This window comes from Triturus cristatus, chromosome 8 (genome assembly GCF_964204655.1).
Source record: "Triturus cristatus chromosome 8, aTriCri1.1, whole genome shotgun sequence".
Lineage (NCBI taxonomy): Eukaryota > Metazoa > Chordata > Amphibia > Caudata > Salamandridae > Triturus > Triturus cristatus.
The window spans coordinates 1,224,433,667-1,224,456,684 of NC_140591.1; the positions used below are offsets into that span (position 1 = coordinate 1,224,433,667).

General features: G+C 47.6%; 1 protein-coding gene across 2 annotated transcripts in view; it reads left to right on the forward strand.

The window, feature by feature from the left end:
* MYO16 (myosin XVI) overlaps nucleotides 1–23,018 on the forward strand; it is a 2,357,781-nt gene that overhangs the window by 1,332,118 nt on the left and 1,002,645 nt on the right. For both annotated transcript variants that reach the window (XM_085622905.1, XM_085622906.1), the window contains exon 21: nucleotides 8,059–8,131. In XM_085622905.1, the coding sequence (XP_085479031.1) occupies nucleotides 8,059–8,131 (73 nt within the window). The remainder of the gene's footprint in view (nucleotides 1–8,058; nucleotides 8,132–23,018) is intronic.

Sequence of the window (23,018 nt, forward strand, 5' to 3'; positions counted from 1 at the left end):
CCAAAAAGATCAAATTTAGTCCATAGTGGGGGAGGAGCCTAGCGCGCAACCAAGATGGCCGCGTAGGTGCGAGGCTCCCGAGGACCTCCGTGACCTCCTACATAAATCCTGAAAATATCCTGTCCTAGATGAGGGGACTGTGTTGGTGAGCCCGAGCTGAGGTGTCACCCGTTTTCCGCTTCCAAATTGGACCTCGGACACCGGCGGGAGCACCGATTGAGGTTTGCGGCCTTCTCCACGCCGGCCCCCCGGATTGGAGTTACGGGGCGATCCGGAGACGAAGTGATCAACAGCGGCGGGCAGGGCTGGGCGACTCGCGTACCCCGCACTTTCACTTTCGCTTTTGCACCCTCCTTGCTGTGTAGGCGAGGTTGAGTTGCGGGGCGGTGTGTGGTGGTGTGGCCTCGTTGGGGTGCCCTGCTGGCCCGCCGGCTGTGATCCGTCCTGCGGACCTGTGGCTGCCCCCCCCGGAGCCCGTGAACTGGTTTGTTGGCCCTTTCCGAGGTGATTGGCACGATTTGGGGACTGAAACCATGTCCTCAAAACAAGATGGTGACCGGGCAAAGGTGAAATCGACCCGCCGTGGCGCAGCCCATCAGTCCAACAGCATGGACCGTTACACCCTCCAGAAGGGATCTCCCGAGGTGCCGCGTAGGTCTCCTGAGGACCCGACTGATGCTCCTGCGCTGCCCGCGGATCTGACCCTGCGAGATGTCATGGGCGCTATCGCCGAGATGAAGGCCTCGGTGGACCAGCGCTTTGACACACTGGCGCAAAAGATTGACTCGGTCCACGTGGATGTTGGCCTGGTGAGGGCTGATTTATCCAAGACCAATGACCGGGTCGATTCTTTGGCCCACACCACCTCGGGCCTTACAGCGGACGTGGCGGCCCTCCAAAAGGAGGTGCGCCGGCTTAGCCAGGCGAGCGCCCTGATGGATCGTCGACTGGAGGATTCCGAGGGTCGGGCCCGGAGGAACAATGTCCGCATTATCGGGGTGCCGGAGGGACGTGAGGAGGCGGCGGCGGACCTGTTTGTGGAGGACCTGATTCTCACCCATCTCCAGCCCCGGGGGCTGAGTAAATTCTTTGCGGTGGAATGTGCCCACAGGGTTCCCGGAGGAAGACCTAAGGCCGGAGCCCCTCCGAGGCCTATGATTGCCCGGATTTTCAACTTTCGGGACAGAGACGCTATCCTTCAGACTTCTAGGCAACAAGGACCGGTCAGACTTGACAATATGGACGTAAACTTCTATCCTGATTTCACCCCAGCGGTCCAGAAGCAGAGACTGAGCTTTCTCGGAGTCAAACGTCGTCTACGGGACTTGAACCTCAAGTATGCGATGCTTTTTCCAGCTAAGTTGCGGGTGGAGGTGGATGGCCGCACGCACTTTTTTGATCGTCCCGAGGCGGCCGGGGACTGGTTGGATTCCTTGCCCGGGGATCGGGGCCGGGGGGGTGGGGGGGCGCGGTTGGAGGGGAGGGCTCGCCGGATCAGGACTGAGGGATTAATAGTAGGCCTCGCTCTGGACAACATTGTCGTCATTTTTGACTGTTCGTTAAGTCTCCCTCCTGTGGAGGTGGTACGGGGTCTCTTGGGGGCTCTCCCTCCTCCTCTGGGGGACTAGTTAGTTTAATCATTCATGGGGCGACAGGCACACTGCACTTTGGGGGGGCTGTTTGGGCTCATGCAGGGGTGCAGGGAGGGGGGAGTTCTGTTGGGATGGGTGGGTTGGGGTGGGGTGTTGTTCGTTTTTACCGCAAGGCAAACCCTTTACTGTATTGGTGTTTTTAAGGTGCTCTCCGGGGGACGAATGATGGCTTCTGTATGTGATGGGGGGTAGGGACCTGATTTTATTGTCCTGGAACGTTAACGGACTGGGGGATAGGATTAAGCGAGGTGTGGTCCTGCAGTATTTGAAACGACTTTCACCAGATGTGGTCTTTCTGCAGGAGACACACCTTATTGGTAATTCCTTTTGTGCCATGAATCGACGTGGCTATCGCTTGGTGGCCCACTCGGGCTTCACATCGGGCTCACGGGGGGTGGGCATCATGGTGAAGAACTCGCTCCCGTTGGAAATAGACGAGGTGCGCCATGATGAGAGGGGACGCTACACTGTCTTAGTGGGGAGAATGGAGGGTAAAGTAGTTGTCTTTGTATCAGTGTATGTCCCACCGGGGTTACAGTCTACGACTTTTGCAGACTTAGGGCGCCTCCTCCTTGACCTTCCGGGGGGGCTTCTGGTGGTTGGGGGGGACTTCAATGCGGTGGTTTCTGGGACCGTGGATCGTCACCCCCCTAGGGACCTCCCCCGGGCGCAGGCGTGGCTGTCCGGCTTTTTAGATACACTGGGATTGGTGGACTGCTGGCGCTTAAAACATCCCACGCAGCTGCAGTACACTTTCCACTCGGGTGCCCATGGTAGCCTCTCACGGCTTGATTATGTCCTTGTCCCTGCGGCCTATGTTGGGAGGGTAGGAGAGGTGCGCCATTTGGCGCGGGGTATTTCAGATCACTCCCCGCTCCTGTTGCACGTTGATGTCTTCCCGAGGGGGGAGGGCAGGGTAGCTCCAATCAATGCCTGGTATCTGCGCGACCCCACTATTCGCGCTGATTTGATTAAATCCTTGCAGCGGTATTTCGATGAGAATGTGGGGTCTGTCCCTTCGGCTATCTCCCTGTGGGAAGCCTTCAAAACAGTTCTTAGAGGGGATGCCCTCTCCTTTATTTCCCATGCCCGGAGGCGCGAGCAGGAGGAGGTGACCCGGGTGGAGGCCGAAATCGCTGAATTGGAGGGTGATCTAGAGGGTGGGGTGACGGACGCTGCACTACATGTCCTACAATTTAAGCAGGCGGCCTACAGGGCCCTCGTCACGGAGGCGGCCAGGGGCCTCTATAGAGAGCAACAGGGGCGGCTGTATGATGTGGGTGATAAGGCTGGTAAACTGCTTGCATGGTTGGATAAAAAGGAGAGAGTGAGTCGTGTGGTCCCGCTGATTGAGAGGATGGATGGTGTGCGTGTCACCGAGCCAGAAGACATTGTTTCTTGTTTCGCGGATTATTTCCGCGAGGTGTATTCCCCGGTTTCTCCCTGCTCGGAGGAGGACTCCCATGCCCTGCTTAGGGATATCGCGCTGCCTTCCCTTTCGGTGGAGGACAGGGTGTCGTTATATGCCGCTCCTACCTCCAACGAAATTGCCCTCGCCATACGCTCGGTCGCATCCGGCAAGGCCATGGGCCCGAACGGCATCCCTATTGAGTTGTATAAGGTGCGACCGGATGTACTGGCACCCCACCTCCGTGCGATGTTCCTGGCGTCCCACGCGCTGGGCTCCCTCCCGCCGGACCAACGTCTGGCCACAATCGTGGTGATCCACAAGGAAGGGAGACCTCGAGACCGGGTTACATCCTACCGGCCTATCTCGCTCTTGAATGCGGAGCCCAAAATCCTCGCCAAGGTGCTAGCCAACCGGCTGGTCGGCGTGGTGGGCGATTTGGTCCACCAAGACCAGTCCGGCTTTATTCCCCATCGCAACACGGCCCTTAATCTGCGGCGCTTGCACGGGGTGCTCGCGCGTGTCCCGTTTGTGCGGGAGCCGGCCATATTGGCGTCCTTAGACGCCACCATGGCGTTTGACACGCTCGAGTGGCCATACATCTGGGCTATGCTGGCGAAGTTTGGATTTGGCCCGGGGTTCATCAGCTGGGTCAAATTGTTGTATTCGGGCCCATTGGCACAGGTGGTGGTGAATGGAAGAGTATCGGTCCCATTCGAGCTGGGACGGGGCACGCGACAGGGCTGTCCCTTGTCGCGGCTCCTGTTCGCGCTGGCCTTGGAACCCCTGGCGGAGTGGCTGCGGTGGCACCCTTCCATCCGTGGTCTCCGTTGGACCCCCGAGTATGAGGACCGCGTGTCCCTATACGCTGACGATATCCTATTGTACCTAGCCTCCCCGCGTAAATCACTGATTGTCCTGGTTGATGTTTTGCGCTCATTCGGCCGCAACTCAGGCCTTGTCATCAACTGGGCTAAACCATGTGTGTATGTGCTTTCCGGGGAGGCTCCCGTCCTCCCGCGGGGCTGTCCAATCCAGATTGCCTCGCAGGGGTTTCGGTACCTGGGGGTTTACATTACTCTGGACCCGGAGGCCTGCTACGAGCGGAATTTGCTTCCCCCCCTCCAGCGCTTGAAGGAGGACGTCGCGCGCTGGCGGCGCCTGCCGCTTTCGCCGCTCGGCCGGGCGGCATTGTTTAAGATGATGTCGTTGCCACGCTTCCTGTACGCTCTCCAGAATACTATGGACTTAGTCCCGGCGCGCTACTTCCGTGAGGTGGAGAGTCTACAGCGCCGCCTGTTCTGGGACGGGAGGCCGCGTATTGCCCTGGCGAAGTTGACGCTCCCATGGTACGACGGGGGGATTGCCCTCCCGGATATTAAACGGTATTACTGGGCCTCCCAGCTAGCTGCAATTAATCATGGCCTTTACGGGCCCGCCTTAAACCCGGCATTTGAAATGGACAAGATGCTCCTGCCTGGTGGCGACTATAATCGAGCGCTCTACTCTGGCGCGCCCGGACCCCGCCTGACGGGACCTACGCGTGTCATGGTACGAGTATGGCACGCGGCTAACGCAGCTATGGGGTGGAAGGACCGTTTGACCCGGGCATCACCGTTGTACGCGTCTGAGAGATTGGGCTCCCTGTGGACCTCGAAGGGCTTCGAGAAGTGGGACACGATCGGCATCAGTAAAGTGGGGGACCTCTGGACGAGGGGGGGATTTAAAACATTCGAGACGCTGCAGACGGAGTTTCAGCTGCAGGGCAGTGAATACTTTCGGTACTTGCAGGTCCGTCACGCGCTGGGCTCAGTCTTCCCAGACGTCGCCTCCATCCCGGAGTCTTCCCCCCTGGAGGATAGAGTGCTGGATGGCCATGTTCCGGACAGCACGATCTCCCTCATTTACAAAAAATTGATTAATGATCGCTCGGGCTTGCTGACTGGCCTCCGCGAGGCTTGGGTTGCCGACGGGCTGGAGTTGGACGACGAAGACTGGATTTCCGCGGTGGCCTCTCCGAAGGAGGTGGCCATACCGGCTCGCCTTCGCTTCGTCCAGCTTAAGATACTCCATCGGGTTTACATGACGGGGCCAAGGCTTCTGCGTATGGGCTATGCTGAGGATGGGTTGTGTAAGCGTGGGTGTGGTGCTTTGGCGACTTTTTTGCATATTTTGTGGGAATGCCCGAAGGTGGAGCGATTCTGGCGTGGTGTGCATGAGGTCCTGCGAGTGGTTACGCATGTCGCGCTGCTGCCTGAAGTGAGGAGATGCCTGCTGAATGTGTGGGAACCAACTGACCACTCGGTTCCGCAGACGCGATGGGTGACTCTGGGATATATGATAGCTAAGCGTGACATTGCTCAACTGTGGGGATCCCAGAGGCCCCCGGCGGTGTCGGCCTGGAAAGAACACATGGATTGGTGCATGTTCCGAGAAAAGGTGGTGTATGTGGCGAGGGGTAAGCCTGGGGCATGGGTGAAAGTATGGGGCCCCTGGAACGCCTACCGCGGGGGTATCTGCGCGCCACCGTTGCTGCCTGCGGCCTCACCAGCCCCGTCCCCTTAGTTGACTCCTTTCCATAGCCCCGAGCACGGAGTTCCCCCAGTCCTCGATCTGTTCCCTTTCCCCTCTTTAGACTCCTGTTGATGGCTGGGGTCCCCCATTCGGGGAGCACGTGCCGTTACTTTCGATTGCGGGTTGCCTTGCGGGTGTGGTTTTTGTGTTGTGTGTATAAAATGAAACCGTATTGTGGGGTCAGAGTGTATGTGGCCCACGACGCTGATACCTCCTGATTTTGCTTCTCTGCACCGCCCAGTGTTCTTGTATGTATGTCATATGCTCCTGTCATTCTAGCGGCCAGCCGGAAGGTTGTAGGCCCATACTTGTATATTCTTGAGATTGCAATAAACGGTTTCAAAAAAAAAAAAAATAAAAAAAAAAAATTTAGTCCATAGTGAATTCTTCAAAAATGTTCTTTATTTTAAATCACAAAAAAACAGCCAACGCGTTTTGTTCCCAGAATGAAACTGTGAAACTTCATAACGGCTTAATAAGGTGAAGTTCTAATGCGCCATTAGGATACATCATAAAAGTGGATTTTTCGTCTTCTGATAGCGGTATGCTTCAAATTTCACAGTTTGAAACCTTGATAAGTGTGAGAACTCTCCTCCTGTTCATTGGTAAGATTTATGTTAACTGTTTAACCATAATTATGCATTTTGGACATTGGTAATTTCAGATATAAAAATTCAAACATATATATTCCAAATCGGCGAAATCATTAATAATACTTTAAAGAAGCCATTGCAGTGTTTTTGGCAGTTTCTTTTAACTAGGTACATTGGGATAACACAAATACAACAGTAAACACTATACAAAATATTGACTCCAAATCAAGCTGTTCTTCTTCATGGCTTTGGACTTTGTGATCTACTGCACTTGATGAAATCTTATACCCTGGGATTTAAAAATTATTTGTTAGGATAAATAGCATCTATCCCATGTTTTCCCAGTAAAGTCAGCTAACATGCACATTTTCGTACTTACCACATCAAAAACATAATAATTTGCGTTTTTTCCCATTAAAGTCCTACGTTTGACTTGCCAAAATATTACTGGTGGTGCAGGCTTTCCCATACTCTGTATTAACCAGATGTAACAAAATATGCATAACTCATAACTCCAGCCCCTGCAAAAATGTAGAATTTGCTTTGAGATAGGAATGATCCTGGTCACTCATAATCAATCCCATTGAATACGTGGCAGTTAAACAGAAAAACACTAAATACTCAACAATTAGACCATTAGGCGGTCCTTAAAGTCCTCTGCACATTTTAAGCAAAGACCCTTTGTTACCAGTAGGAAAAGGGAGAAAAGAGAGCGATAGGCTGGGTGCTACAACATATTTACATTGCAATTTTTATGCATGCAATTTACTCAAAGACTTTCACATGTTGTTATACATTTCCCAATTTTCCTAGCATAAATGGAGATTTATCTTGTTAAATTAAAGGGATATTAAACTCTCGACCTAGTGTTCTATTTTTGGTTTTGTCATAAATGTCCATAGTTTTGGGATGCCAACATTTGCCAAGATCAGACTTTGATTTAACCACACCTTGATATAGAATTGAAACCAAGTATCTTTTCAAATTACCGTCACGGCTAATCTTGGTATTTTATGCCCAAGGAGCATTCTAATTCTTTCAAATACTTCACCACAGAAAGTAAACTCTCCATCACAAAATCCCAAAATATATCTCAAGGTTCCTCTTTCCTTCCCCCAAATTCTACACCATTCATCCTTAGTCAAGAAAGTTCTAAACATTCTCATAGGAATCCAATGTTAGCATGTATATATAACACTTTGCTCTTTATAACATAAGGCTAAGTCAATCATATTTTGTCCAGTGAGCCACAAATCTTTAGTCCATTCATCTTTGCTAATGTGTAGCCCAATTTCCTCCATGCATTCGGTTTTATATTTATTATTGGACATATATTAACTGGCATGTCTAAAATATTTTCTAAATAGAAGGTGTCCTCAAATGCTTAGATGTTGAAAGTGGAAAAAGTGATGATTAAATAGGGGTTCTTCCCTTCAGGAGAGCATTGCTTTCATTTAACACTAAGTTGAAATTTAATATATCTCCCTTCTATGCTCATTATCTTAGCTTATATTTCAGGTACTCAAACCTCACTATTTAGCCACCCATCCTGACATCCTTATTGAACAATACAGTCTTTAAATCCCAACTTTAACAGTACAACATTTTGAATCTAAATTCAATTGATGGTTTAGTCAATAAAGAAGCTAGATAGGTTATCAAAATTGTTTCTCTAGATGCATACTCCTCCGACTGCTATCTGAATTGTTCATGTATTACAGTGGATAGTATTTGATGGTAAAATAGAAAAAATACTATAGTATTGATTGATTGTTAAAAATATTTTGCTATTGTGAAGCCATTGACTGTGTTCATTGTGATTTAATTTCAGTGACCAAACACTTGAAATAGGAATCTTGGACATTTTTGGCTTTGAAGAGTTTCAGAAAAATTCTTTTGAGCAGGTGGGTACATTTATATTGCATATTTTTGTGTTACTTTGAACCGTCTTAAATAAGTGAACATATAAGCTTTCCTGTAATATAGAAAGATGGATACATTACTTTTTTCAGCTGTCAACACATGATGATGGAACAGCAGCTTAAAAAATAACGTAGTATTTCCCTCTAAGCTATATTCTTGTATTCTTGAGCTATGAGCTGGTAGCCATTTGAAAATCAAAGTAAATCTGCCAAAGACAAGTGATTCCATCAATCAAATAATTTTTCAATTGCATTGTCATTCACTTTAAGATACTCTAAGGGGCTTCCTGAAGCTCTTTGCATTCTCTTCTGTGAATGAATCACCACAGATTCCCTTACACTCACATAGACTCTTATGGAGTCTCCCTTCTTTCCTTCTAAAATAAATTGATATTTTAACTATTGGGGGAAATGTCAAAGCATATTTTTAAATAACATTTCGATTCATAGACCTGTTGAATGTGAAGATGAACATTAGGACATTTCATTTCTGCTGGTCGATAATGACAATATTTGTATGTTACTGCAATATTTAAGTGGAATACATGATCATGTGTATGCAAAGAAAAATTCATCTACACATGAGCACAACTACAAACACTTTGATGGAACAGCTATTTAGGCCTCAGAACATTCAATTGAGCCTGCAGGTTGGTGATAGTTGGTGTAGTGGGACAAGAGTAGCCTAGAGGTTTCTTTTCATTTTCAGATGAAATGCTTCTTGAAGACATCCATTTTTAACAGCATTCGGAGTGGAAAGGTATAAGAGTGAGTTTGACCAGCAACAAAAGTGTACGTTCATAGTCTAACAAGTTTTGTCTTCTTTTCCTTTACTTTTTGCAGTTTGGTTGTTAGTGTGAAAATATCACAGTTTAGAAGATTGTAATAGACGCCAGAGTAGTTCTATGAGGCCTAGAGGGATGTTTTTGTACTTGTTAGCCGTTTAATGAATTACCAAGTGTTGGACAAGGGTGAATTGAGGCCTACGTAAAGATGCTGCCCAGCTAGTCTGACCTGCCATTGCCTCTAGAAGCTGCTGCAGGAAAGAGAGGAGGTGTTCCTGTGCGATGGTGCTGAGAGGCGGGTGCAACTTTATTTATATTAGCATGGTCCTTACTTTTACCCTTCATACATGGGAGTTCCAGACTGCTGAAGACTGTTTTACGTGGGCCAATTATGACTCTGCTGCACTCACAATCTTGAGATGTTTGGTCGGGAGGTAAAAGAAGGCTCAGTGACATCTGAAGCTGATCAAAAAATCTCCTTAAAAAATATGCAGAATTTCTCAGTGCCTGGCTCTGAAAGGGGATGGGGTCCATTCCAACAGTGGATAACTTTTGCTACTACTTAACACATGACTTTCAGGCAAAATTGCAACCATAACCTGTGTGTTAGGGGAGAGAAGAGCAGTACCTCAGGGCAGATATATGCAGTAATTTGTAACACACCAGTGATCCCATAGCCCTCGCTAGTGGCCACCTCTACCTAATCTACGTGTTCAGGGCATAATGTAGCAATTTATTGCAGGGTTCCTAGCTGACATATTTATTGTTCTAAGGCACTTAGACGTATTGATTTTACAGGGTCATACAGAACTACTCGGTCAGACTCTTTACTTAACTCATCTGAAGCCCAGCCACATGCTGCAATCATTGCCAGTGGTGATCAAAGCTGCTAAGCATGTTGACTGAGAAGTATAACTCTCCCTGATACTCATTAGCCCATACTTTGGGAGTGACTAAAGATAGTCATGCTTACATAGGGATGAGTGATGACTGTGGAGTAAATTAAATCCGTAGGCACACCAGCTCCAGTCACAGCTATACCCAAGAACATTGATCCAGCATTTGAGTTATTGGAGATTGAAGATGTTGTTTTTTCTTTAAGGAGGTATAAATAGTCCAGAGAGAGATAGATTGCTTAAAATCTAGCACTGTGACTTCTGTGTACTAGGCTTTAGAGGCAACGTGAATAATGAATATACAAAGGTGACTGCTAATGAAACATCAGTATGGCCTGTGGTTCTCCACATTCAAATAAAACTAATTTTGAACAAGAGTTGAAACAAGTAACACAAAAGGTGAATCACTGACACAATATCAAAACAAAAATATTGTGATGCAAAAATATTGTGTAAAAAATATTGATTTAAAATAATATAGTTTCTCTATACTTATAACAGTAAGTACAAAAATATTTTAGAAATATTGTGCACACCAATATTGTTAAAAAATACAACAAAAATATATATATAATCCACAAACAATCCCATCAAGCATTGCCAAACTCAGTTAAAAACGTAAAGAAACAACATTGCTTCTTTACGTATTTATGTGAGTGCCACCCTCATGATATCAGAGGCACCAGCCTGTGAGTTTGGCAATGCTTGGTGAGATTGTTTGTGGAATTCGTAATTAGCAACTGCATGAACCGCCACACTTTCATTGAGGAGGTATTTATCCATTTTACATTTGTTGTGAATTACTTAATTCAAGATTATACGGTCATCAGACTGACACCTGTGGAAATGTACACTTTGAGTGCTAATGTGGAGTCAAGGATGAGGGGCCCATTCTTTGAAGAACATTAACATTGGGAAATTGACGTGGCAGCCCATTGATGACACAAGCCTTGGGAGAACGGGAGTATTATTGCTGAATCTGTGATGCAATGAGATCTAGTACCTGATGTTTTGGGCCTATTTGGAGGGCTAATGAACTTTTGGAACATTATTAAATGACATTTGTGTAAATGTCCATGAACACAGGTATTTCCAATTGAAGCAAACTTATAATGCATCACAGCAATATGGTGACCATAGCAGTATTTGCACTGAGATAACAACAGTCCTCCTTTGGTTTCGCCATGTTCTCATTTACCAATCACATGAGGTTATGGAACTTTTAAATCAATTATTGTGTCAATTGTGATTTGAAATCAGCATTGAGGAAGACGGTCATGCTGAAACGCGGCTGCAGAATGAATCAAGATTAAAAAAAATAGATTTTTTTTAATATTGTGATAAAGAACATTGATATAGTGTAATTTAAATAAATGTAAATAATATTTAATACTATATAAAATATATATACTTATATAAACACGGACACATGTATATGTGTGTGTGTGTATATATATATAATATCTACTGGCGGTCGCCAGTAGGTGGTTATAGTTAGGACCTATTATCCATAGGAAATCCGCAACATTCTATTTGGAATACCTTTGGCGCCGGTTGACGAATCTTCGTGAAATTTTCAAAACTCGTGGCCCGCTCTAGCCCGCTCCTATCCTTAAAGTCTCAGGGTGATTCGTCAAGCGGGCCGAGAAAAAAGGGGGGTTCCAAAATGTGTTTTCCCCCTGCAATTTTCCATAGGGACCGTTAGTCGCAGCTACAGCTGTTAGCAGCTCCCCATGTGTAAAAGCAATGCCGGCTCCTGCAGGAGGCGGGGAGGCGGCGAGAGCATGGGGGGATTGGGGACCCCCCACGGCCCCCAACGGAGAGGGCCAGCCCTGGGGGATGGGGTCCCCGGGGCTGGTTAATGCCTCGGGAGGGGGGCCACGCAGCCCCCTTCCCAAAGGTTAATTTAAAAAAAAAAAATTAGGGGGCAGGCCCTGGGGGATGGGCAAAAAAATAAGAAAAAGAAGGGGGGCTATGCAGCCCCCTTTAAAAAAAAATGAAATACCGGCATCGCGCCGGAGGCCACGCCCCCTCATTTTAGCACTCTGCAAATGCGCCCCCTGGCGCATTTGCGGATGGGGAACAAATTCCCCTTGAATACTGGGGGTCCCTGGGGGCCAAATAGCCCACCAGGAACCTCCAGTATGTGCCAGGGGGCTGCGTTGCAGAGAGGTGTTCTGAGGCCATGCCCCTTTTTACAGCTCTCTGCAGCGCATCTCTGTGGCGCTTAATGGAGGTAGCTGGTGGGGTAGTTGTACCCCAGGGACCCTCAGGATTCAAGGGCGTTAATCCCCCAACTTAAAACACGCCACGGGGTGCGTTTGCACAGTGGTGAAGGGAGGGGGCAGGGCCTGAGGTGATATGTGTGCAGACACGCCCTGTGGCATGTTATGTGTTCAGGAATTAATTCCTCTTCAATCCGGAGGGTCCCTAAGGGCCAACTAGCCCATCAGGTACCTCCAGCAAGTGCCACAGAGCTGCGTTGCAGAGTGTTGTAAAAAGGGGTGTGGCCTCTGAACACCTCTCTGCAAGGCAGCTCTCTGGCACATACTGGAGGTACATGGTGGGCTAGTTGACCCCTAGGGACCCTCAGGATTGAGGAGAAATTAATTCCCCAACTTAAACCGCGCCACAGGATGTGTTTGCAGACATGTCACTTCAGGCCATGCCTCCTTCCTTCACCACTGTGCAAACGCGCCCCATGGTACGTTTTAAGTTGGGGGATTAACTCTCTTTTAATACTCTAGGGTCCCTGAGGGCCAACTAGCCCAACAGGTATCTCCAGTATGTACCAGGGAGCTGCGTTGCAGACAGGTGTTCAGAGGCCCCTTTTTACACCTCTCTGGAACGCAGCTCTGTGGCGCTTACTGGAGGTACCTAGTGGGGTAGTTTGACACTGGGGACCCTTAGGATTCAAAGGGACTTAATCTCTCAACTTAGAACGGCCACAGGTCGGGTTTACACAGTGGTGAAGGGAGGGGACGGGGCCTGAGGTGACATGTGCAAACACACCCTGTGGCGCATTTTAAGTTGGGGAAATAATTCCCCTTCAATCCTAAGGGACCCTGGGGCCAACTAGCCCACCAGGTGCTTTGAGTAAGTGCCACTGCGCTGCGTTGCAGAGAGGTGGTGCAGGCTGTGCCCCTTTTTACACCTCTCTGCAATGGTGCTTACTGGAGGTACCTAGTGGGCTAATTTTCCCCTAGGAGCCTCAGAATTCGAGGGGAGTTAATCTCCTAACTTAAAACTGCCACAGGGCGTGTTTACACAGTGGGAAAGGGAGGGGACGGGGCCTGAGGTGATGTGTGCAAACACGCCCTAGTGACCATAAGTATGAGTGACTGTACGGGTGAGTGAGTGGATGGGTGTGTAGACCTAAGAATCAGTAAGCGGGTATGTAGTTATTGGTGTTGGAGTGTCTATGGTTTTGAGAATGACAGTCTGTAATTTAGAGTGGGTGTGTCAAAAGTTATATTAGGGTGTGAGAAGATGCATCAAATTATCACATGGATGATGTCATCAGTGATGTCATTTGAGATGTCATCAGAGATGTCATCAGTGATGTCACTGACCATGTCATGAGTGATGTAATATGTGACGTCATCAGCAGTGCATTGCGGGGGCGTGAGTTATAGTTAGCTGAACTAACTATAACGGGGGAATTTCTCTGGTTTTGTACGAGTGAAATGTCCAGCTAACTATAACACCCCTGAAACCTATATATTTTTTCTGTGAATTTCTAAGGTTTTTTAAATGCTAATTCCTAACTATAACGTGACTGAAACCTATGGTTTTTTAAGTGAATATATATATATTTATCTCCAAAGGATTCTGCCACCAAACAATCAGAAGGACGAAAAGGCAGAGCCGGGTTCAGTGCAAAGTTGGTTTATTTGGAAAACTCCTGCACCTCCGCCATTACGCGTTTCAGCCTCCAACGAGGCCTTGATCACATGACATGAAATGGAGAATTGTTTTTCATTTTTAAAGTGCAAGTGCCAGGGAAACACACGAGATATCAGAACATGATGGAAATGGACAAGGTATTCATTGTAGTTTTTTAGAAACCTATTTCAGTATAGCATAAATATGATTCTTAAATAGAGTACAGATAAATATGTGCAAAAAAGAGCAAAATGTGCTATTAATAAATATTCATAAAATGGTATAAATATTTGGCACAAAATACACATGGTTAATATCAGATAAAATCCATAAAGATAGAGTCTAAATAACCTTACTGTGTTGACAACCCTCAGTTCGATCTAAAGTTGTTAAGCACATGAATAAAATGCAATAAGACACCGCATAAAATATACAATAAATCTTAAAAACATTAATATCCTGCCAGGGACATATCATGATTCTCTGATCACTTTAGCTCGTCTGAAGATCACTCATAGTGGTGAATTACTATAGCTCCTGTTTATATCCTGTTTAAATATGCACATAATTGTCAATGCTATATAGAGTGAACAAAGCATGTCCAGCCCAAGTGGGCATCCATCCATCGATTTTACATAAAGTGCTAGTGCTGCTAAAATCATAAAAAGTGCCTACACCCTACTAAATCACAGCCGTGATTTAGTTAAAAAATGTGTATAAAATTATAACATAACTAATTGTAAAAATAAATATAAATGAGAAGCAAATCTGATGTTCAGCTAAAAAGGAGGGTACATGGGTAGAAAAGTGCTAGAGACGGGCAATATCATAAACAAGTAAAGACATCCTCACTTACATTCAGGCCCAGTGATGTTTTACAATCCAGCTCTAAGATGTATTGAGTTTCCAGCTTGCATAGGAGGTAATCACGATTCCCACCCTTCCTGAGAGGCAAGACAGTATCGATGGCAAAGTATTTTAAATACTGTAAGTCACTGCCATGATGATCTTTGAAATGCCTTACCACTGGATAAGTAGCGTCACTGTTAGAGATGGCTCGCATGTGCTGGAGTATCCGTTTGTGAACCTGCAGTCTAGTACTCCCCATATAGCGCAGGCCACATGGACACTCCAGCACATACACTGAAAATTCAGTTTTGCAATTCAGAAATTTTGTTATCTCAACTGGTTTCTGTTTGAAAGGGGTAGTGTATGATTTAGTATTGTAGCCATATTTACACGCTCTGCAGCGGGAACATTTGAAAAACCCTGTTGTGTTATTGAGCCAATTTTGTGTTGAAATGACCTCCGGGCTGCTCCTGAACAAAGCATTGCTCATGGAGCGAGCCTTCCTGTAGGTGATACTGGGAGTTGCAGTTAAACGTTCACCCAGTATTGGGTCATTAAGAATCAGGGCCAGTTCTTATTTACAATTTTCCTTAATGTTTTGTGCTGTTGATTGAATGTTAACACCAACCGAGTAGGCTGGTCAATGGGTTGAGAAGTGTTGAGATACCTCTTGTTTCGATCGACTAATATTTCTCAGTGTTGTAGTTTATTGGCCTTGTTTATGGCTGCCACAACCACACTCTCAGCATAGCCTCTGGCTATGAACCTTTCCCTGCTTGCTCGTTGGGCCTGCATGCAATCCACATCTGTACTGCATATTCTTCTGATCCGCAGCATTTCCCCATAGGGAATGCTATTGATCAGATGGGGCGGATGGTGACTGGAAGCATGCAGCACAGTGTTGCTAGCTGTTGATTTTCTATGAAGGCTTTTTTCTAGCTTGTTGTTAGATGTGAAAACCTCTACGTCTAAAAAGATTATGCTTTCCTTGCTTGTTTGGGCAGTAAATTGTAAGTTTAGACTGTTGTCATTCAGTTCCGCTATAAAGTTTTGAGCATCCATTTCATTACCCTTCCATACCAAAAACAAGTTGTCTATGTATCTATACCAGCAAAGAACATGCTTGGAAAGGACGTCTCTGTGTGTTGCCATGAGGACCCGCTCCTCCCACATGCCCATGTGAAGACAGGCATAACTAGGAGAATAGCAGGCACCCAAGGCAACTCCCCTAACCTGCTGAAAAATTTGATTGTTGAAGAGAAAGAAGTTATTTTCTAAACATGTGGAGATCATAGTCAATAACATTTTGTTATGTAGGCAGAATTGTCTGGGTCTGGTGTTTAAATAGAATTCAGTTGCCAGCAAGCCATCGCGATTGTGTATGCTAGTGTATAATGACACGACATCCAGCGAATTAAGCAAACAATCAGCGTCCCATTTGACACTCTGAATTTTACGGAGAAAATCCCCTGTGTCCTGTATGAATGATGGGAGTTTCTTCACATGATCTTAAAGGAAGAAATCCACATATTTGGATGCATTCTCCATTTTACTGCCGTTGGCCGATATAATTGGCATCCCCGGTGATTTGAGCATATCCTTGTGGGCTTTGGGGACAAAATATATAGCAGGTACAATGGGGTAATCAACTTTTAAAAATGTGAATTCTTCCATGCTGAGTAAACCAGCAGATTTCCATGCCAACAGTTTATTATTGAAGTCATTTCATGCACATTTTACTGCTAAGATGTTACTTTTTTTATAGCAGTCTCTGTCATTCAGTTGTAGTTCAGCCTCCTCCATATATAACTCTCATGGCCATAGCACCACATTGCCACCCTTGTCTGCTTAGCGTATGATAATTTTATCATCGTCCTGTAGTTTTTTGACCAATTGAGAGTAGCTATGGTCCTGTTTGGTATGTTTCATAGGGGATTTCATAGTGTCACGATAAAGTTTTTTCATTTCAAAAGTAACTTTGTCATGGAAGATATCCACATTGTCTTGTATCATTAACGGACAGAAAGTTGATTTAGGTTTGAATTTAGTTTGAATTGTTTCCCCCAATTGCTGGGCTTCCTGATCCATCTGACTCATAGTTGTGTTATTCTCATCAAATAATTGCTGCATATCTCTCAAAAGATATAGGTCTCTCACTGTTAATGTCAGACTGGTGTTACTTTCCGCATGTGTTGTTATTGTAGTGTCACGATTTTGCGTCCCTTAAATTGTATGATGTTTACGTAGTTTCATTTTACGCACAAACTTAAATAAATCTATTTGTGTCTCTGCGTAATTAAAGTCTCTAACAGGACTGTAAGTGAGACCCAAAGTTAATATTTTTCTTTCATCTTCGCTTAATTCAGTTGTAGTTAAGTTAATGACTGTATTTTCCTCCATTTTGGTAGTTAGCGTCTGTTCCATCTCCTGTTTGTTTGCTGTTTGGCTTTTTTTTGCTTTCTACATTGGCGTCTTGCCCGTCGTTTTTAGTTTTGTCGTTTGTTTCTCCTTTGTTGGCATTTTTGTTTTGTCCAAGTGGGCACAGGGTTTGTATCCTGTCTAATCGCAGGTAATCCAGCTCCTGACCCAATGATGGTTTGATAAACCCTAACGCCCGAGCTGTTGAGGCCTGGTCATTGCCAGAGCCACTATCGATGGCTGAGCTTAAGTCAGAGGCTGATGTGGATGCCTGTAAAATGCCACTTGCACTGGGATGTGTTGTAGGGGGACCTCCTGATAGATTTACCATTTTTACAGCATCATATTATGATTTGAAATCAGCATTGCTGAAGCGCGTCTGCCGAATTAATCAAGATTTAAAAAAATAGTAAATATTTTAATATTGTGATACAGAACATTGATATAGTGTAATGTAAATAAATGTAAATAATATTTAATACTATATAAAATATATATACTTATATAAACACGGACACATGTGTGTGTGTGTGTATGTATATATATATATATATATATTCACTGAAAAAACCATAGGTTTCACACATGTTATAGTTAGCTGGACATTTCATTCGTACAAAACCATTGAAATTCCCCCGTTATAGTTAGTTCACCTAACTATAACTCGCGCGAACGCAATCCACTGCTGATGACGTCACATATTACATCACTGATGACGTCATCCAGTGAGTGTGTGTTTCTGTAAAGTTAAAATATGTATAATATATATAGGGAAAGGCCTGTGGAAGAATGAGTGGCTGTACAAGTGTGTGAATGGATGATTTTCTAGGTGCGTAACTGACTCTATAAGTGAGTCATTTGAGATGTCATCAGTGATGTCATGAGTGATGTCACTGACCATGTCATGAGTGATATAATATGTGACGTCATCAGCAGTGGATTGCGGTCGCGCGAGTTATAGTTAGCTAAACTAACTATAACGGGGGAATTTCAATGGTTTTGTACGAGTGAAATGCCCAGCTAACTATAACATGTGTGAAACCGATGGTTTTTTCAGTGAATTTGCAAGATTTTTAAATGCTAATTCCTAACTATAACGTGTGTGAAACCTATGGTTTTTTAGTGAATTTGTAAGGTTTTTTAAATGCTAATTTATGTATGTATCATTATATTTTTTATATAATTATTTTACAATAAACTACCAATGTATATAGTTATAGATTGACTGTATCCTGTAATATGGAATGGCTCAGCTCTTTTTTTTTGAATTTGTATAAAGTTGAACAGCATAGTTAATATCTTCCATAAACTTATAAACAGTTTAAAATGTTTTTTTTTTTTTATGTTTTTTTTTGATTTACGAGGTCCTTTAGGGACCCCCTGAGAAGGTCTAGGGGGTCAGGGACTCTCTACCCTGCCCCCTTTTCACTTTCTCCTCTTGTGTTTTTAGCTCTCTTCTGCCTCTAAAACTCAAAATGGCGGCTGGGGGTGCGCGCACCGTGAACGCACCCCGCGATTTTTTGAAAAAAAATAAAATGTTTTTTTCACCCTTTGGGGTCCTTCAGGGACCCCCTGACAAAGGCTAGAGGGACAGAAACTCTCTACCCTGCCCCCTTTTCACGTTCTCCACCTTTCTTTTTCACTGTCACACACAAAATGGCGTCCGACACTTCCTGATTTCGACCGATTGGAATATTGACTGACATCTAACCACCAATCAGAATTACGCTCATGGACATTTGGTGCGCGCACCGTGCGCGCACCGTGCGCATATAGATATTTATGTACTTTTAACTGCAATTTTCTCAGGAACTACTGAACAGATTGACACCATATATGCAAAAGGCACATGCCTGACCTGAGGACTACCTCTTTGCCAAATGTCAAGTAATTCTGTTCAGCCGTTCGGGCTGTACCTTCGACTAAAGGTCCTATGGGAAAATGCATGGGGAAAACGTATTTTGGGACCCCCCTTTTTCTCAGCCCCTGCTTGACGAATCACCCCGAGACTTTTAGGGTAGGAGCTGAGCGGAGCGCCCCATTAGTTTTGAAAATTTCACGAAGATAAGTCAACCGACGCCAAAGTTATTCAAAATAGAATTTTCAGAGGAGGAGCCTAGCGCGCAACCAAGATGGCCGCGTAGGTGCGAGGCTCCCGAGGACCTCCGCAACCTCCCACGTTTATCCTGTCTTCATCCTGAATCGGTTGAGGGGACTGTGTCGGTGAGCCTGAGCCGAGGTGGTACCCGTTTTCCGTTTTCGAATCGGACCCCGGGTGCCAGGGTGAGCACCGACTGAAGTTTGCGGCCTACTTCTCTCCTGATCCCGGATTCGAGTTTGGGGGCAACCCAGTGGCGAAGTGAACAACAACGGCGGGCTGGGCCTGGCGAGTCGCGTACCCCACACTTTCACTTTCGCTTTTGAGTCCCCTTGCCATCATCGCAAGTGGGATTACGGCGCTTCTTTGTGTGGGGGTGGCCTCGCTGGGAGACCCTGCCTGCCTGCCTGCGGTGACCCGCTCTGCCGTCCTGGGGTGACCTCGGGGCTCTTGGCCTTGATTGCTTGCTCTCCACTGCGTGGCTGGTGAGGGTGCGAGACACGCGACGATGGCCACGAAGCAGGGTGGGGATCGGTTGAAGGCCAAGTCGACCCGGCGTGGCACCGCATATCAGGCCAACATCATGGACCGCTACACCCTCCCGAAGGGGTCTCCCGGCGGATCGCACAAGTCCTCCGAGTGCCCCCCGAATGCCCCGGATTTGCCTACGGATCTGACTTTGCAGGACGTCATGGGCACCATTGCTGAGATGAAGAACTCAGTGGGCCAGCAATTCGACACCTTGGCACACAAACTCGACGCAGTCCTTATCGATGTCAACCTTGTCAGAGCCGATCTCTCTAAGACAAATGACGAGGTCGATTCCTTGGCCCACACCGCGTCGGGCCTCACGACTGAGGTAGCGGCCCTTCAGACGGAGGTGCACCGGCTCCGTCAGGCAAGTGCGCTCATGGATCGGCGCCTGGAGGACTCCGAGAGCAGGGCCCGGAGGAATAATATTCGCATTATCGGAGTGCCCGAGGGAGGGGAGGAGTCGGCGGCGGATCTCTTTGTGGAGGACCTGATCTCTACCCATCTCCAGCCTCGAGGACTGAGTAAATTCTTTGCGGTGGAGAGGGCCCATAGAGTTCCCGGTGGCAGGCCGAAGGTCGGAGCCCCTCCGCGGCCTCTTATTGCCCGTATTTTTAACTTTCGGGACAGGGATGCGATTTTGCAAGCTTCCAGACTGCAAAGGCCGATTAAGCTGGAGAACATGGAGGTGAACTTTTATCCTGATTTTACGCAGGCGGTCCAGAAGCAGAGACTGAGTTTCCTGGGCGTCAAGCGGCGGCTTCGAGGCATGAACTTAAAATACGCCATGCTCTTCCCGGCCAGGCTGCGGGTGGAGGCGGATGGTCGCACTCACTTTTTTGACCGTCCTGAAACGGCCGGGGACTGGTTGGACACTTTGTCTGGAGGACATGGTCGGGATGGGGGGGGCGCGACGGGAGGAGAGTGCCCACCGGACCGGGTCTGAGGTACTGACACGGGGGCTCACCCCGGATGATGCCACTTCCAGCCCAGCTTAGGGTCTTTTGACTGTTGTGTCTCGTTTCCCCTCCATTGGGGGTGGTGCTGGGTCTCGAGGGGGTTCTCCTTCCTCCTCTAGGGGGTCTTAGTAGTTTACTCTACATAGGGGCGACAGGCACACTGCAAGTTGGGGGGGCTGTTTGGGCTCATGCAGGGGTGCAGGGAGGGGGGAGTTTTGTTGGGGCTGTTGGGTTGGGGTTGGGTATTGTTTATTTGTACCACAAGGCAGAAGTATTGTTGTGCTATTTCTAAAGTGCTCTCTGGGGGGAGATTGATCGATTTCGGCTATGATGGGGGGTAGGGGACTGAGTCTTTTGTCCTGGAATGTTAATGGACTGGGGGACAGGATAAAACGGGGGGTGGTCCTGCAGTTCTTAAAACGAATTTCACCCGATATAGTATTTCTGCAGGAAACACACCTCATTGGCAACTCCTTTCGTGCCATAAACAGACGGGGCTATCGCCTTATAGCCCACTCAGGCTTCACGTCTGGTTCGAGGGGTGTGGGCATTATGGTTAAAACCTCGCTCCCGTTGGAAGTTGATGAGGTGCTCCATGATGACAGGGGACGATATACGGCTCTGGTGGGTAGATTGGAGGGTAGAGTGATTGTTTTCGTCTCTGTTTATGTCCCGCCAGGGTTGCAAACAACGACTTTTGCTGATTTGGGGCGCCTCCTCCTTAGCCTTCCGGAGGGGATTCTAGTGGTTGGGGGGGATTTTAACGCTGTAGTTTCCGGGACTGAGGATCGTCACCCTCCCAGGGATCTCCCACGTGCCCAAACTTGGTTATCCGGCCTCTTGGATACCTTGGGGCTGGTGGATTGTTGGCGGCTGAAACACCCTACGCAGATACATCACACCTTTCATTCCGGGGCTCATGGCAGTCTTTCGAGGCTTGATTATGTCCTGATGCCAGCGGCACAGGCGGGGAGGGTTGGGGAGGTACGACATTTGGCGCAGGGTATTTCAGACCACTCCCCGCTCCTGTTGCACTTCGACATTGTCCCGAGGGGGGAGGCCCTATCCCTCATTTCCCATTCCCGGAGGCGTGAGCGGGAGGAGGTGACCCGTATTGAAACTGAGATAACTGAGTTGGAGGGTGATCTGGAGTGTGGGGTGACGGATGATAAATTGCTTGCTCTCCGACTCAAGCAGGCGGACTACAAGGCCCTCGTCACGGAGGCAGCCAGGGGCCTCAGTAGAGAGCAACAGTGGAGACTGTATGATGTGGGTGATAAGGCTGGTAAACTGATTGCGTGGCTGGATAAAAAGGAGAGAGCGAGTCGAGTTGTCCCGTCGATTGAGAAATTGGATGGTGTGTGTGTCACCGAACCAGGAGAAATTGTTGATTGCTTCGCAGAATATTTCCTTGGGGTGTATTCCCCGGTATCTTCCCGCTCGGAAGAGGATTCCCATGCCCTGCTTAAAGACATTGCGCTGCCTTCCCTTTCGGAGGAGGATAAAGTGTTGTTGGACGCGACCCCAACATCCGAGGAGATTGCCCTCGCCATACGTTCGGTCGCCTCCGGCAAGGCCATGGGTCCTAATGGCCTTCCCATCGAATTGTACAAACTACGACCAGATACGCTGGCGCCGCATCTCCGTGCTATGTTCCTCGCGGCCCGCTCGGCGGGTTCCCTCCCGCTGGACCAGCGTCTGGCCACTATCGTGGTTATTCATAAGGAGGGGAGGCCGCGGGATCGAGTCACGTCTTACAGGCCCATTTCGCTGCTGAATGCGGAGCCCAAAATTTTAGCCAAGGTGCTGGCCAATCGGCTGGTTGGCGTGGTGTGCGATCTGATTCACCAGGACCAGTCCGGCTTTATCCCTCATCGCAACACCGCGCTAAACCTGCGGCGTTTGCATGGGGTGCTCGCGCGGGTCCCGTTCATACGAGAGCCGGCCATTTTGGCATCCTTGGACGCCACTATGGCGTTCGACACGCTCGAGTGGCCATATATTTGGGCGACGCTGGCTAAGTTTGGTTTTGGCCCGGGATTCATTGGTTGGGTGAAACTGTTATACTCCGGACCGCTGGCGCAGGTGGCGGTGAACGGTAGAGTGTCGGCTCCATTTGAACTGGGCAGGGGCACGCGGCAGGGCTGCCCGCTGTCGCCGCTCCTCTTCGCGCTTGCCTTGGAGCCCCTGGCGGAGTGGCTGCGGTGGCATCCTTCTATTCGTGGTCTCCGATGGACCCCCGAGTATGAGGATCGCGTATCCCTTTACGCGGACGATATTCTTTTATACCTCGCTTCCCCGCGTAAATCGCTGATTGTGCTAGTGGATGTTTTGCATTCATTTGGCCGCAATTCCGGCTTAGTCATCAACTGGGCTAAATCCTGTGTGTATGTCCTTTCCGGGGAGGCTCTTATCCTTCCGCGGGGTTGTCCTATCCAGGTCGCTCCG